The following is a 14,987-nucleotide window of genomic DNA, read 5'->3' as shown; positions in this document are numbered from 1 at the left end:
AATTATAATTATTTTATTCAATTAAATATCAGTTATCAAAATTTTTCAAGTTTACAAAGTCAAAATACATTCATATTTACTATTAATAATTGTATATTTAATTTTTCATAATTAGGTAATAAAAAAAAAATAATAATAGCAATAAATAAATATGGAAAAAAACGAATAAATAAAATAAAAATTATTAAAATACCAATAAAAAAAAAAAAAATAAAAATAAAATATTGTTATTTTTTAACTTTTTAGTTTTTATTTTTGGAATGAATTAATTTTTACAACTTATATACAACACAGTATATAATTGTTTTTATATATTTAATTAAAATTATTTATTTAAATCAATAAAAAAAAAAAAAAATTTTAAAACGTTTTTAAAATATGAAATTGTTAATAATAAAAAAAATCATTTGCTTGGTGCTTTCGATAACCAAGATTTATTAAATAAACAAAAACTAGTGGTCAGTTATATAAATGTTAGGCAATAGTTAGAAAATCTGAAATGAAAAAAAAAAAAAAAAAAAAAAAGAAAAATAATTGTCAAAAAAACTTTCCCTGTGTCTTTGACCAACCAGAAAAATTTTCATTTGCGCCTTCAAATTTTTTTTTTTTTTTTTTTTTTTTTTCACAAAAAAAAACTTTTTAAAATTTGGGATATTAAAATAAATAAAATCTTTTAAAATGATTTAAAAATGATTTAAAAAAAAAAAAAAAAAATTTTTAAATCAATAATATTAATAATAATGATTTTGTATGCATCCTTAAAATTATAAATCTAACAATTTAAATTTCTATTTTATTTAATTATTATTTATTTACATGATGATTTGTATAGTTTTTAATTTTGGATATTTTAATTTTCATTTTCATTGAAAAAATAAAAAATAAAAAATAAAAAAAAAGGGATAAAAAAAAAAAAAAAAAAAAAAAAAAAATAAAATTTTTGAATTGATATCTAATCATAAAATTATTATGTAATAATTTAAATTTCTATTATATTTAATTATTATTTATATTGATTTGTTTGATAGTTTTTTTTTTATTTTTTTTATTTTATTTTGGATATTTTAACTTTCATTGAACAAATAAAAATAAAAATAATTATTATTATTTGTTCAAATTTGGGGGTGAGGTGGGGTAGCAGTGTCTAAAAATAAAAAAATATAAAAAATATATAATAAAAAAATTATTTGAATAATAAAACATAAATATATATAAAAAAAAAACATCATTAAAGTAAAATAAAAAAATTAAATAAAAAAAATAATTAACTTTTACCTAGTTGTGTGAAAAAAAAAAAAAAAATTTAAATTAATTGAATAATTGATTTTTATTTAATCTAGTAATGAAATCAATGATTTCTAAATGTTGATTCTTTTTTGCTAAATGTAAACAATAATTAAAAGTATTTGAAGTATCATTTAAAAATAAAAATGGATAATTCTTTTGAATAAACTTAAAAACTTGTAATTGACCAAATAATGATGCATATAAGAAAAGAACATCAAAATCATGAGTTTTCAACCTATTTATACCACCACCACTATTACTATCATTCTCTATTGTTAAAATTTCCTTTGGATAAAATTTTGATAAAATCATTGATATAGTTTCTAAATCTGCATGTCTTGCAATTACTGATAATAATAATCTTGAATCTAAATAAAACAAATCTAAATTATTTTTATTATCATCATCATCATCAACAGTACCACCACAACAACTACTACCAACGTCATCATCATCATAGTCATAATTATTACCAAATAATTTAAATTCCAAAGATTGTAAACTTGTACTTGTATAATATTTATATAAGATAACTCTCTCATTAACTGTATTTTCAATATATAGTGGATGATGAGCTTGAAAATGATGACTATCTAAATCTCTTGAAATTTTAAATAAAATTTTAAATTGTTTATATGATAACTTTTCATTTGGATTATCAAACCAAATTGGTATTAATTCATTAACTAATTTTGGATACCTTTCTTTAAATTCTAAAATATTATCAAAAATAAATTCAATAGTTTCTTCAATATTATTATTATTATTATTTTTATTATTATTATTTATATTATTATTATTACCATAAACATTAAAATTATAATTATTATTTTTAAATTTTGATTTTGAACTTTTATATAATGATGAATTTGATAATAATGTGAATGCATCTAATTGGAAATCAATATATTCTTTTTGAAATTTAATTTTATAATCAATTGGATAAAGTTCTTTAAAATATTTAATAATAATTGAATTCTTCTCTAATAATGATCTTAAATTTAATTCATTCTTTATAATACCTTTCATTTGGGAATATAAAAATTGAAAAACTTCTTTTGATATTACTTTATCTAATAATTTTGGTAATTCATTATTATTATTATTATTATTATTATTATTATAATTAATATTATTATTATTAGTATTTGAAAAATAATTATTTGAATTTATTAATAATGGAAATAAGAATTTTAAAGAATCCAATTCATTTAATTCAATAAATTGAAAGAATAATTTTAATATAATATTATTAATTTCTAATTTCCTTGATTGGTCAGTACATTGTAAGAATGAATCTTTTAGTGAGTATAAGTATTTATTAATTTTTTGTTTTTCATTGATTTGATGTTTAATAATTAATTGTGATTCATGTAAATTTCTAAATTGATTAAATTCTGTTAATTTATTTGTAAACTTTATACAATAATAAATATAATTTTCAAAATAAACAAAATTAATACACATAAATGGTAATATCATTTGAAATAATTGTTTAATTTCTTCAAATAAATTGATATTATTGTTGGTATTATTATTATTGGTATTATTAATATTATTTAATAAATCATTTAAATTTAAATTTAATTGATTTTCATTAAATAATGATTTAATTTGATTAATTTTTTCATTTGAAATTAATTTAATTGGTTCTTTTAAGAATGATTGAATCATTTGTTTTGAAAAATTTGTTTGAATATATTTAATTGAACGTTCATTATATTGTGAAATATTTTTTATAAATGATTTTAATGGTTTCTCTAAATAATTAATTAATTCACATGAATTAATTAAATCTAATAATTTATAATCCCATATTGATTCATTTATACTATAACCAGTTTGAATAGATTGAAATTCATTTGGTATTTTTAATTTCATAGTTTTTATTAAAAATAATACTTTTCTTGTAAATTCTTTTGAATTAATACAATCAATACCACCATTAATACTATTATCATAATCTTTACTAATTACTTTTTTCCATATTTTATTTGGTTTTAAAATTAAAATTTTATTTGAATTTTCTAAATTATTATTATTATTAATATTATTATTATTATTATTATTATTATTATTATTATTATTATTATTATTATTATTATTATTATTATTATTATTATTATCATTTATAGTAATAATTTCAAAATAATTTTTAAAAATAAATTTTGAAATTAAAAATGATTGGGATTGAATCGATTTTATTAATTGTTTTTCAGTTATTTGAAATTTATATTCTTTTAATAATACTATTAAACCTGCTAAACAACGAGTTTCAATCATTGTATTGATTAATTGTTTCTTTAATTTTTTATTACTTTCTGTAGTCGTTGATGATAATAATGCAACACTATAATAGATTGGATAATTTTTAAAAAGTGATGTATAAAAATGAATATCATCACTAATTGAGAGATAAAGTTTTCTTTTTACTTTTTTTATAAATGCTTCTTCATCATTTGTTAATGTTGTTGTAGTTGGTGTTGTTGATGAGGAGGATGAGGAGGAGGAGGAAGATGAAGAATTATAATCATAATATCCACCAATACCATTATTATTACTTTGTATATATGTATTTCCAAATACTAAATATTCATTCCTTTTAACTTTTTCTTTTAAAATATTTATATAACCATTATCAATTAACCATTCAACTGATATAACTTGATTATATTTAAATTTATTATATTTACAATCAAAACAAAATTTTAATAAATACCCTCTAATTACTTTATTTCTCCATATTTTCCAAAATAATATTTCATTTTTATTCATACTAATAAACAAAGATTGTTTTTTTTATATTTTCAATTTTATTTTATTCTATTTATTTATTTTATTTATTTGTTTGTTTTTTTAAGGATATATATTAAAAATTGAAGAACTTCTTTTTTTTTTTTTTTTTTTTTTTTTTTGTTTTAATTTTTTAATTTAAAAAAAAAAATACATATATGTATTGTTATTATTATAATTATTATTAATTATTAGTGTTTAAATTCACTTATTATTTTATTTTTATTTTTATTTTATTTTATTTTTTTTATTTTTTTTTTTGGTTAAAATTATTTTTCTTTTAAAAACACATATGAAAAAAATAAAAAAAAAATAAAAAAAATAAAAAAAAATGTTTAAAAACGTTTTTTTTTTTTTTTTTTTTATTTATTTTCGCAGTTCCCCTATCCTGGGCCAACAAAAAAAAAAATAATAAAAAATAATAAAAACCAATCTTGAGGAACAACAAAAAAAAAAAAATAATAATAATAATAATATATTAATATTAATTAATAGCCAATATTTTAAAAATATTATAATTGGAAACAATTTAACTTTTTGAAAATCTTTCAGTTCCTATGTTGTTGTTGTTTTGTAGTCGAGACATTTCAATAACCTTATTTATTTATTATTAATTAAATCTATTAGTAATTGTTTTTTTTTTTATTTTATTTTATTTTATTTTTTTTGTAGTGTAGTGTGGTAGTAATTGTTTTTTGTTTTTTTTTTTTTTTTTTTTTCACAATATTTTTTTATTTTTTATTTTATTTTATTTTATTTATTGTTTTAAAATGCAAATTTAGACCAAATTAAATCTTTAGAATTTGACCATTGACCTGATTGAATAATAATATTAATACTTGTAAAATTATTATTAATATCAAAGATTTCAATATTTAGATTACCATTATCAACAATTGATAATAAAATCAATGATGATTTATCTTGGTTTAAAAAGTATGGTAAAAAGTGATATTCACTATTAACAATTTCAATGTTTAATGATGTGATAAGAATTTGATCACAAGTTGATGTTTTAAAATTTAATTTACAAATTGTTAAATTTAAACTAACAGAATCTGGCGTTATCATATAAATATCACCACGATTTAAACTATCTGTAAATATCATATTAACCTCTGTTTCAATATTTGTAATTGTTTGATAAACTCTTTGTGTATTCGTTGCATTAATTGGATTATATGATATTAAATTAAATTCATTATTATTAGTTTTATAAGAAATGTACATTATTTTATTTGTATAATCAAATCCTTGAATTAATTGTTGTTGATTGATTTCAATATCAATATTTGGTGTTTCCAAATCAATGAAATTAACTTCACCATTTGGAAAATTTAATTCCATTATATAAAAAGTTTGATTTGATTTTAATTCAATTGGTAAATAACCAATTTTATAATTAAATATGTATTTTTGTAATGTATATGAAAATTCATTTTCATCTATATTACTCTTTATTGAACTTATTGATGATATAGTTGGTGTTTCACTATTAATATTTTCTAATGATATTAATAAATATTCATTTATTTCATTTTCACATAATAAAACTACCTTTTTTTAAATAAATAAATAAAAAAAAAAAAAATTATTATTATTATTATTAAATTTGAATAAATTAATTAATTAATTAATTAATTACAGTATTTTGAGTAAAATCAACAAATAAAATATCAAGAATATCATATTGAATATTAATTGTTGAATTTGAAATTAATTTATTTGTAGAATTTGTCCATGGGTTAATTAATAAAATTTGTTTTAAATTTTCTTCGCCCACAGGTCCAAATGTTGAAATTGATAATATAAAATCTTGTGGTGGTGAAGATGATGAAGAATTTAAAATGAATGATAAAACTTTATCATTGTTATAATTAAAATAAGATACTACTAAGACAAATAATAATATTTTAATAAATTTCATTTTTTTTTTTTTTTATTTTGATCAAAAAAAATCATTAACTAAAAAAAAAAAAAAAAAATAAAAGGTAAAAAAAAAAATAAAAAAAAAATTCAGAAAAATAAAAAAAAAAAAAAAATCTGAAAATGACATTCTCACTTTATAAAACTATTACTAATTTTTTATTTATTTTATTTTATTTTTTATTTTTAAAAAATATAATAGAACTTAAAATTAATATCTGTTTTTTATAATTTTTTTTATTTTGTTTTTTTTTTTTTTAAAATTTTAAATTTTTTTTTTTATTATAAATTAATTATCTTTATTTTTTTATTTTTTTTATTTTATTCTAGTTCAAACTTTCACAAAAATCAAAGATTTTTTTTTTTTCTTTTTATTCAAAATAATTTTATTGTAAATAGTAATAATATAATAATCTTTTTTTTTTTTTTGTACACATCAAATTTTTCAAAAGAGGTTTCATTTTTGGACAAGGGCTGATGTTTGGCCAAAAAAAAAAAATCATTAATTAATTTTCAAACAAAAAAAAATAAAATTTTATTTTTTTAAAATTTCTTCGGCATAACCGGTTGTTAGTAGTTTTGCTGATTTTTTTTTTTTGTCCAAGCCAACAAACGTTGCCTGTGTAATAAAATAAAAAAATAAAAAAAAAGTATGAAACCATCACAAAATATTTTAGTGTGATCAAAAAAAAAGTGGTTTTTTTTTTTTTTTTTTTTTTTTATACATTTTCTAAACACATATTAATTTTTATATTTCTTTTTTTTTTTTTTTTTATCTCCCTTTTATTTTCTTTTCTTTTCTTTTTTTTTTTTTTTTTTTTTTTATTACATAAAATTTATTTTTAGAATTTTTTTTTTTTTTTTTTTTTTTAAATCATATTTCCAGGTAGAAAAAAAAAAAGAAAAAAAAAGAGATGAATAAATTAATTTTATTATTATTAATAATTGTAATTATATTAATAAATTCAATTGATGGATTAAAATCAACAACTATTGAATGTTTAAATGATCAAGGTGAAAGTGTTGATTGGTGGGTAATTCAAAAGCAACCAGTTGTATCATCGATGCCAGCAGATACAAAATATAAATTAGGTTTAGGTTATTTATATGCAGATTCAAAGAATCCTACATGGAAAATCCCAACAAACACATTAAATGATACAAATTCATTATCACATACATTGAATTTAATTTATTCAAATAAGGAAAGCAATGATTTAGCATGGTTTATGTATAATGATCAACCACCAACCGACGAAGCCGATTCAGAGTATGCTCATAGTAAAGGTGTCGTTGCATTTGATAGCACTCAAGGATTTTGGTTAATTCATTCAGTACCTCGTTTCCCACATGATCCAAATCATGAAGATTATTATTTCCCAAAGAATGAAGTAAACAATGGTCAATCATTTTTATGTGTAACTTATAAAGCTTCAAGTAGTTTTGCTGATATTGCCAATAAAATCTTTATAAATAGACCATTCATCTATGCTTATAATTTACCATCAAAAATTAATCTTCCACAATTATCTTTAATTCAACAAACTATTAAAGGTGAATTTGATGATTCACCACGTACTGATTCAACCATCCTCACTTCAATCGGTGGTAATTCTTTCCAAGTTTTCGCTAAAAATGCTGCATGGGATAAAGATCTTTATGAAGATTTAATTCAATCAACTCTTAAACAAAATATGGTTGTAACTTCATGGCGTTTAGGTTCAAAAGCTTCAGTTGTATGTATAAAATTTTAAAAAAAAAACATTAAATTAAAAATAATAATAATAATAAAATTAACATAATTATATTTATTTATTTATTTATTTATTATTATTAGATGCCAACATATTGTTCAGGTGGTAATTTTACATATGATAGTATTAATACATTAACATTTTCATTTGATGATCCAACCGAGGGTACAGTTAATTGGAAATATACAAAAGATCATAGTAAATATGCTCTTTCAATTCATGAAGCTGATTATTATATTTGCATTGGTGATGTAAATAGAATGTTTACTCAATTTAAAAGAGGTGGTGGTTCAGCTTGTTTCATTAATAAATCACTCTGGCAATCATATGCTAATATCATTGAAACTATTGATACAAATTGTCCAGGTGATACAAGTCTTGAATTATAAATAATATTTATTTATAATTCATTACTTTATATTTTTATACTTTAATATCGATAAAATAATTAAATAATAAATTTATAGGAAAAAAAAAAAAAAAAAAAAAACTGATTAGATAATATTTTTTTTTTATCTTTTTTTTATACAAATAAACATTTAATCAAACCTGTATTTTTAATCACAAATTATTAAAAAAAAAAGAATTAAACAATAAATTTTTTTTTTTTTTTTTTTTTATAAATATATAAATTATTATTTTTTTTTTTTTTTTATATAAATAATTTTATTTGTTGTTACAATTACATTTTTCTTTTTTTTTTTTTTTTTTTTGGTATTGTGATAATTTATACAATTTTCTTATTTTTTTTTTTTTTTTTTATATATTTCTTTGTTTTTTTTTTTTATGTTGAAAATTATTTGCGTTGAGAAATTTAAGTTTAGTTTTCTTCTTCAGCTTTTGTTTCTTCTTCAACTGGTTCTTCAGAGGCAACGACTGGTTCTTCAACTTTTTCTTCTTCAGTAACTGGTTCTTCAACTTTTTCTTCTTCAGCAACAACTGGTTCCTCAACCTTTTCTTCTTCTTGTTCAGCGACTGGTTCTTCAACTTTTTCTTCAACTTTTTCTTCTTCTTCAGAGATTGGTTCTTCAACTTTTTCTTCTTCTTGTTGTTGTTGTTCTTCTTCTGGTTGAGAAACTGGTTGTTGTTGTCTTCTTGGTTTATCAGAATCATCATTGTTAATATTTTTAAATCTATCAACATCAGATTCAGATGAAGCATTATTCATTTGAGATTCAACCTTTTCAACGGATGGTACATAACTGCTATCCTTTTCTAAATATGGGAATGGGTTATTTTCCCATTTTTCAGAGTGTTTTGGTTTACCGAAACCACCATCTAAATTACCTTGAGTGGCATAGAGTTCTTTAAAGTGTGGTTTACAATAGATAACACCATCCAATTGAACCAAAGTACCCAAGGTGAGAATGACTGAACATTTACTACATTTCAAACAAGCCTTGTGGAAGATTCTCTTGTTTTCCAATTCCTCAAGTACGACTTTCTCTGTGAGGTAAACTGATTTTTGACAATCGTGACATTTCTCTGAACTACCAGTTGAGAATTTCTTGGCAATATCTGGGTTTGATGATTGGTTGGTATTCTTTTCAGTGGTTGCAGTCTTTTCTAATGGAACGAATGAAGCTGGTGCAGTGTTGGTTTGTGGTGCCCATTTATCGGTGGCTTTGTTGTTACCAAAACTTTCATCATAGTTACCTTTGGTGGCGAATAATTGTTTGAAATGTGGTTTACAATAGAATACACCTTTCATTGATGCATAGGTACCAAGATTTAATACAACACTACAATGTGTACATTTCAAACATTGTTTATGTAATACTTTCTTATCTTCTTTATCTTCAACAACAATCTTTTCTGTTAAATATACTGTCTTATTACAGAGATTACATTTTTCAGTTGATCCTGAGAATTTTGATGAAATTGTTGTTGGTGTTTCTTTCTTTTCTGATGATTTTGATTCTTCAACTGGAATGAATGAAGCTTTTAAAAATAAAAAAATAAAATAAAAAAGTTAGATTATTATTATTAATTTTTTTTTTTTTTTATATATATTTAATTATATTTAAAATTTTAAACTTACAAGTACCAGTTGGGGTGGCTTGTGGTGTCCATTTTTCAGAATGTTTTGATTTACCGAAACCTTCATCGTAGTTACCTTTGGTGGCGAATAATTGTTTGAAATGTGGTTTACAATAGAATACACCATTTAATGATGCATAGTTACCAAGACTTAATGTAAGCTTACAGTGAGTACATTTTAAACATAATTTGTGGAAAGTTTTCTTATCTTCTTTATCTTCAACTACAATCTTTTCTGTTAAGTATACAGTTTTAGCACATGCAGTACATTTTTCTTGAGTTCCACCAATGTTTACCATTCTAAAGGAAAAAAAAAAAAAAAATTAAAATTTTAAAAAAAATGGAATAAAGGTATTAATATTTTTTTTTTTTTTTTTTTTCTTTCTCATTCAATTTCTTGAAGGATGATTCATTATTCAATTTATTTATTATTTTATTGATTGGTTGATTGATTAATAAATTTATTTATTCGATTGATTGATTGATTGATTTATTTGATTAATTTATTTGATTGATTAATTGAATTTTTAGATTTATTTATTTTGAAAAAAAAAAATTATTTCATCGTGATTATTTTTTTATTTTTATTTTTTCAAAAAATTTTTATTTTTATTTGTTTTTTTTTTTTTTTTTTTTTTCTTATAAAGTTTCTTAAATTCTTTTTTTACATACTTGTATTAATTGTTTGAGGTTTTTTTTTTAGTTTTTCTAAAAAAAATTTATCTATATATAGAAAAGAAATAAAGAGAAAATATAATTCCAAAATAAAAAGTGAGGCGATAAAAAAAATGGAAATAAAAAAAAAGAAAAAAAAAAATTTATATGATAAAAAAAAATGAAAAAAAAAAAAAAAATGAAAAAAATGTTTTTTTTATTATGGAAAAACCAAAAATTTGATTGGGTTGGTTGTTAAGAGAAAATTTTTGATTTTTTTATTTTTTTTATTTTTTTTTATTTTTTTTTTTTTTTTATATTGAAAAACAGTTAAAACACTTGTCACAATATAAAAAAAAAAAAAAAAGAACAAAAAAAAAAAAAAAAAAAAAAAGAAAAAAAAAAAAAAAAAAAGAAAAAAAAAAATTTTTTCTCTCAAATCGTTAACGTGTGTGTGGGTGGAAATATTTTTATTTTTTTTTTTTTATAATTTTATTTTTTTTTTTCCAAAAAAAAAAAATAATTATATGATTAGTTATCAAACAGATGAAGATAAAAATACTTTCACTTGCAATCAACCACACATAAAATACCAAAAATACATTTTTTTTATTTTTTTTTTTTTATTTTTTTTTTTTTTTTCAATACTAGGAGTTTTTCAAATAATCTGGTCCCTTTTTTTTTTTTTTTTTTTTTTTTTTTAATCTTTTTTTTTTTTTTTTCTTATAAAAAAATACTAAATTATTTGATTTTGTTTAAATATAGCACAATCAGAATCAAAAAATTTTATAATAATAGTTTTTTTATTTTTTTATTTTTTATTTTTTTTTTTTTATTTTTTTAATTTTTAAATGGTGTGTGTGATAAGTAATTTTTAATTAATCATGTTTTAAAAATAATTGATAAAAGATCAATTATAATTTTCAATATAAGAATTTATTTAATGAATTGAGATATATAAATCGATATACTTTTGTGTGAATTAGATAGATTTAATATAGTTTTTTTTTTTTTTTTTTTTCACACCAAAACTTTGATTAATCCTTATTTAAAAATTAAAAAAAAATAAAATAAAATAATTAAACAAAAAACTAAATATGGAAATAAATTTATATATATATTTTTTTTTTGACATCATTTTTTAAAACCATTATTATATTTTTAAAATTTTATATAATCAAAATAGGTAAATTAAACTAAGTATCAAAAACTGTAATTATTACTTTTTTTTTATTTTTTTATAATTTTTTTATTTTTTTTTTATTTTTTTCATCATATAGGTCATGTTATCAAAGGTCAAGATGAAGTTCTTGTAAAAATGAAAATTGGTGAACCTCAAATTGACCATTAACCAAGATTTCAAGAAAAATAATCTAAATATGTAAAATAAAATAAATTTATATATCAAACAATACCAATTTCACTAAAAAATATTGGATTTACTACCATTTATTAAATCCAATATTTTTGTTCCTGTTCCGTTTTGCTGTCCTCACCTAGGTTCTATCTCCTGCCAATCTCACCTTTTTTTTTTCTCCATTTCAAATTTAAAATAAATTCTTTTTTATTAAACCAATAATCTTTTTTTTTTTTTTCAGAATTTGATTCCCTAAAATAAGAATCCATTCTCAAATCATGGTATATTAATAATTTTATTCTTAAATTCCAAAAACTTTATATTAAGAATAAAATTTAGTCATTAAAAAAAAAAAAAAAAAAAATTTATTTTATCATATTCAATTTTGTTTAATTTTAGACATATTAATATTTTGAGAATTATTATAACTATTAAAATTTAAAAGTCTAGATTTGAATTAAACTAAAAAAAAAATAATGGCTAGACATAGGTTTTGACTATTAAAAAAATAAAAAAAAAAAAAATAAAAAAAAAAAAAAAAAAAAAAATAGTAAGGGTGTGGGAATATTTATAAAAAAAAAGGTAAAAAATAAAAATAATAAATTTGGGTGTGATTTATAAATCTACATATATTGTGTTTATCTATTTTTTTTATTTTTTTATTTTTTTTTTCTTAATGGTCAAAACCTATGTCAAGCCATTCTAATATATAATTTTATTTTTTTTTATTTTTTTTTATTTTTTTTTTATTTTTGAAATTTTTAAATTAATTTTTTTTTTAATTCAACAAGTATACTTTGATTTACAAAAAAAAAAAAAAAATAATAATAAAACATAAATACGTTCATAAACACACAACACAAACAAACACAAACGCAACACAAACACAAGAAAAGCAGAAAATAGATCGAGATGAGCGAAAAACTTTTTACACATACCGAGTCAAATGAAAATAATATAAATAATAGTAATACAAATACAAATAACAATAATAATAATAATAATAATAATAATAATAAAAGTAATATAAATAATTTAAATAGTAGTAATATTAAATCAAATGTAAATAATCAAAATAGTAATAATAATAATATAACATCAACCACACATAGTGGTGGTAGTAATAACAATAATAGTAATAATAATACTACTACAAATAAACAACACAATAATAATAATAATTATAATTTAAATAAAAGATTACCAATTGATATTTCAAGGGATACTTTAATGGATCCAGTAAATATACCATCAAAATTTAAATTATTTCAAGCATCAACAAATAATATAGGTAGCATATTCGGATGTTTACAATATACATTATTTGATGGATTAAGAGTTTCAGCTAGATCATTAGATAGTAGATTAAAAGTAACATATGAAAAACAAGTTAATGGGTTTTACGGTGGCGTTGGTAATAGCAACAATATTAGTAGATCATCATTACATTCACCACCACCTATTAAAACCTCAATATCATGGTATGAAACACCACGTGGATCAAGGGAGGGTGATATTGGTATTGTTATACCAAACATATATAGTATCTATAAACGTAATTTTGCAAGTGTTTTCCAAGTTGGCGGTGCAGTTGGTGTTAGAGTTCATTCATTTAGTCGTATGATAGTATCACCATTTATAAATCCAAAATTCACTTATTTCGGTAGATATGGTTGGTTAAAATTTGATATCCCAATCAACAAGAAATCAAATCGTATAGTTTTAAAACACCATATGTTCTTTCAATTCGGTAAGAATACATTCTTATCATCATTAGAAATCACTTCACGTTTAGGTGATATGTCACGTTATTTCTCTGATCATTATTTTAGTAATAAAGTTTTAAATAGTGATAATGAATCAAATTCATTTAGTAGAAGTATGAGTGTAAATAATAATTTAAATGAATCATTATCATCATCGTCATCACCATCAGCTATTAGTAATAATAGTAATAATAGTAATAATAATGATGATAATAGACCACCAATATTAGGATTACCATTTTTATTTGATTATAAAAATAGAATTACCAGAGGATCAAGATTCTTTGAAACTATTCATTATAAGATCGTTCATGTAACTTCTGCAACTGAATTTGGTATTAGAAGAATTAGTAAATTGTATGGTACAAAATGGCAATTAGAAATTGGTTTAAAACATCAAATAACTCAAAGTGGTGCACTTCAATGTTTATTCACTCATACAATTGGCCAAACTACAATTTTTGGTTTAAGCTTTGGTTTTGATATGTAATTTTGTAATAATTAATTACACATCAAAAATTATATTCAAATAAATTAAATTAAATTAAATTAAATAAATAAATAAATAATTTAAATAAAATTTTTATTTTTATTTTTTATTTTTATTTTTATTTTTATTGTTTTAATTATTAATTAAAAATCAATTGATTTAAACCATTCTTTAGCTCCAGCATTTTTTTTTATCAACTAAATTAATACCATCACTTAATAAACCTATATCTTGTTAAGAATCATTAATTAATTGTTGAATTGTTTAAGTTTTAGTTATAAATTATGAGAATCTATTTTGATTTATATTTGATTTTAAAATTTTTCCATTAAATTGATATTTCCACCTTGAGCAAGGATTGATTTTTCATTTTCTTCTTGAATTGATTTTAATTGTTTCATTTCTTTGTGTTTTAAAACATCAAATAACTCATACAATTGGGTCAAACAACAATTTTTTGGTGTGGGATTCACTTTTTTTTTTTTTTTGTGAATCCCGCTTAAAGACTTAAGATATTAATTTTTTTACGAATTCCACTTGAAGATTTAACGATATATATATATAATCCAGTTTTAAATATGTTGGTATTAAAAATTAAAAAAATCAAATATAATGCATCGTCCATTTTTATTATTTTTTTATTTGTATTAAAAAAAAAAAAAATAAAAAAATAAAAAAAAATTAAGTGAAAAATAAATTTTTTGAATAAAAATTAAGAAAAAAAAATACAAATTTTGACTTTTTCTTTGATTTAATTAATTAACTTTTTTTTATTTTTTGCTAATTTTTTTTTTAAAAATAGTATCAATTAGATATTAAAAATATATAGTCAAAAGGTGAAAAAAAAAAAAATTCCAACAAAAGTGCACCAATGTTAATTTTAATAAAAGACCATATGAAACAACCATTAGTGATTTAGA

The 14,987-nt window shown here is 19.1% G+C and overlaps 6 protein-coding genes across 6 annotated transcripts; 2 read left to right on the top strand and 4 right to left on the bottom strand.

Moving 5' to 3' along the window:
* Positions 1 to 1,308: 1,308 nt before the first annotated feature.
* Positions 1,309 to 4,062, bottom strand: DDB_G0290663 (hypothetical protein; the record flags this gene model as incomplete). The annotated part of the gene is made up of 1 exon (XM_630572.1): positions 1,309 to 4,062. One exon carries the CDS (start codon positions 4,060 to 4,062, stop codon positions 1,309 to 1,311), a length of 2,754 nt encoding a protein of 917 aa, XP_635664.1.
* Positions 4,063 to 4,845: 783 nt separating this feature from the next.
* DDB_G0290645 (hypothetical protein) lies at positions 4,846 to 6,007 on the bottom strand (the record flags this gene model as incomplete). The annotated part of the gene is made up of 2 exons (XM_630571.1): positions 4,846 to 5,637; positions 5,726 to 6,007. The coding sequence occupies 2 exons, from the start codon at positions 6,005 to 6,007 to the stop codon at positions 4,846 to 4,848; spliced, it is 1,074 nt and encodes a 357-aa protein (XP_635663.1).
* Positions 6,008 to 6,920: 913 nt separating this feature from the next.
* On the top strand, positions 6,921 to 8,149 carry dnase2 (deoxyribonuclease II; the record flags this gene model as incomplete). Its single annotated transcript, XM_630570.1, has 2 exons — positions 6,921 to 7,742; positions 7,844 to 8,149. 2 exons carry the CDS (start codon positions 6,921 to 6,923, stop codon positions 8,147 to 8,149), a joined length of 1,128 nt encoding a protein of 375 aa, XP_635662.1.
* A 431-nt stretch (positions 8,150 to 8,580) lies between these two features.
* Positions 8,581 to 10,099, bottom strand: DDB_G0290575 (LIM-type zinc finger-containing protein; the record flags this gene model as incomplete). Its single annotated transcript, XM_630569.1, has 2 exons — positions 8,581 to 9,701; positions 9,802 to 10,099. 2 exons carry the CDS (start codon positions 10,097 to 10,099, stop codon positions 8,581 to 8,583), a joined length of 1,419 nt encoding a protein of 472 aa, XP_635661.1.
* A 1,644-nt stretch (positions 10,100 to 11,743) lies between these two features.
* DDB_G0290643 (hypothetical protein) lies at positions 11,744 to 11,903 on the bottom strand (the record flags this gene model as incomplete). The annotated part of the gene is made up of 2 exons (XM_630568.1): positions 11,744 to 11,827; positions 11,865 to 11,903. The coding sequence occupies 2 exons, from the start codon at positions 11,901 to 11,903 to the stop codon at positions 11,744 to 11,746; spliced, it is 123 nt and encodes a 40-aa protein (XP_635660.1).
* An 820-nt stretch (positions 11,904 to 12,723) lies between these two features.
* DDB_G0290573 (hypothetical protein) lies at positions 12,724 to 14,067 on the top strand (the record flags this gene model as incomplete). Its single annotated transcript, XM_630567.1, has 1 exon — positions 12,724 to 14,067. The coding sequence occupies one exon, from the start codon at positions 12,724 to 12,726 to the stop codon at positions 14,065 to 14,067; it is 1,344 nt and encodes a 447-aa protein (XP_635659.1).
* Positions 14,068 to 14,987: the final 920 nt, after the last annotated feature.

Source organism: Dictyostelium discoideum (genome assembly GCF_000004695.1).
Source record: "Dictyostelium discoideum AX4 chromosome 5 chromosome, whole genome shotgun sequence".
Lineage (NCBI taxonomy): Eukaryota > Evosea > Eumycetozoa > Dictyosteliales > Dictyosteliaceae > Dictyostelium > Dictyostelium discoideum.
The sequence above is the reverse complement of the archived record's forward strand: the minus strand, read 5'-3'. Positions and strand labels throughout refer to the sequence as shown.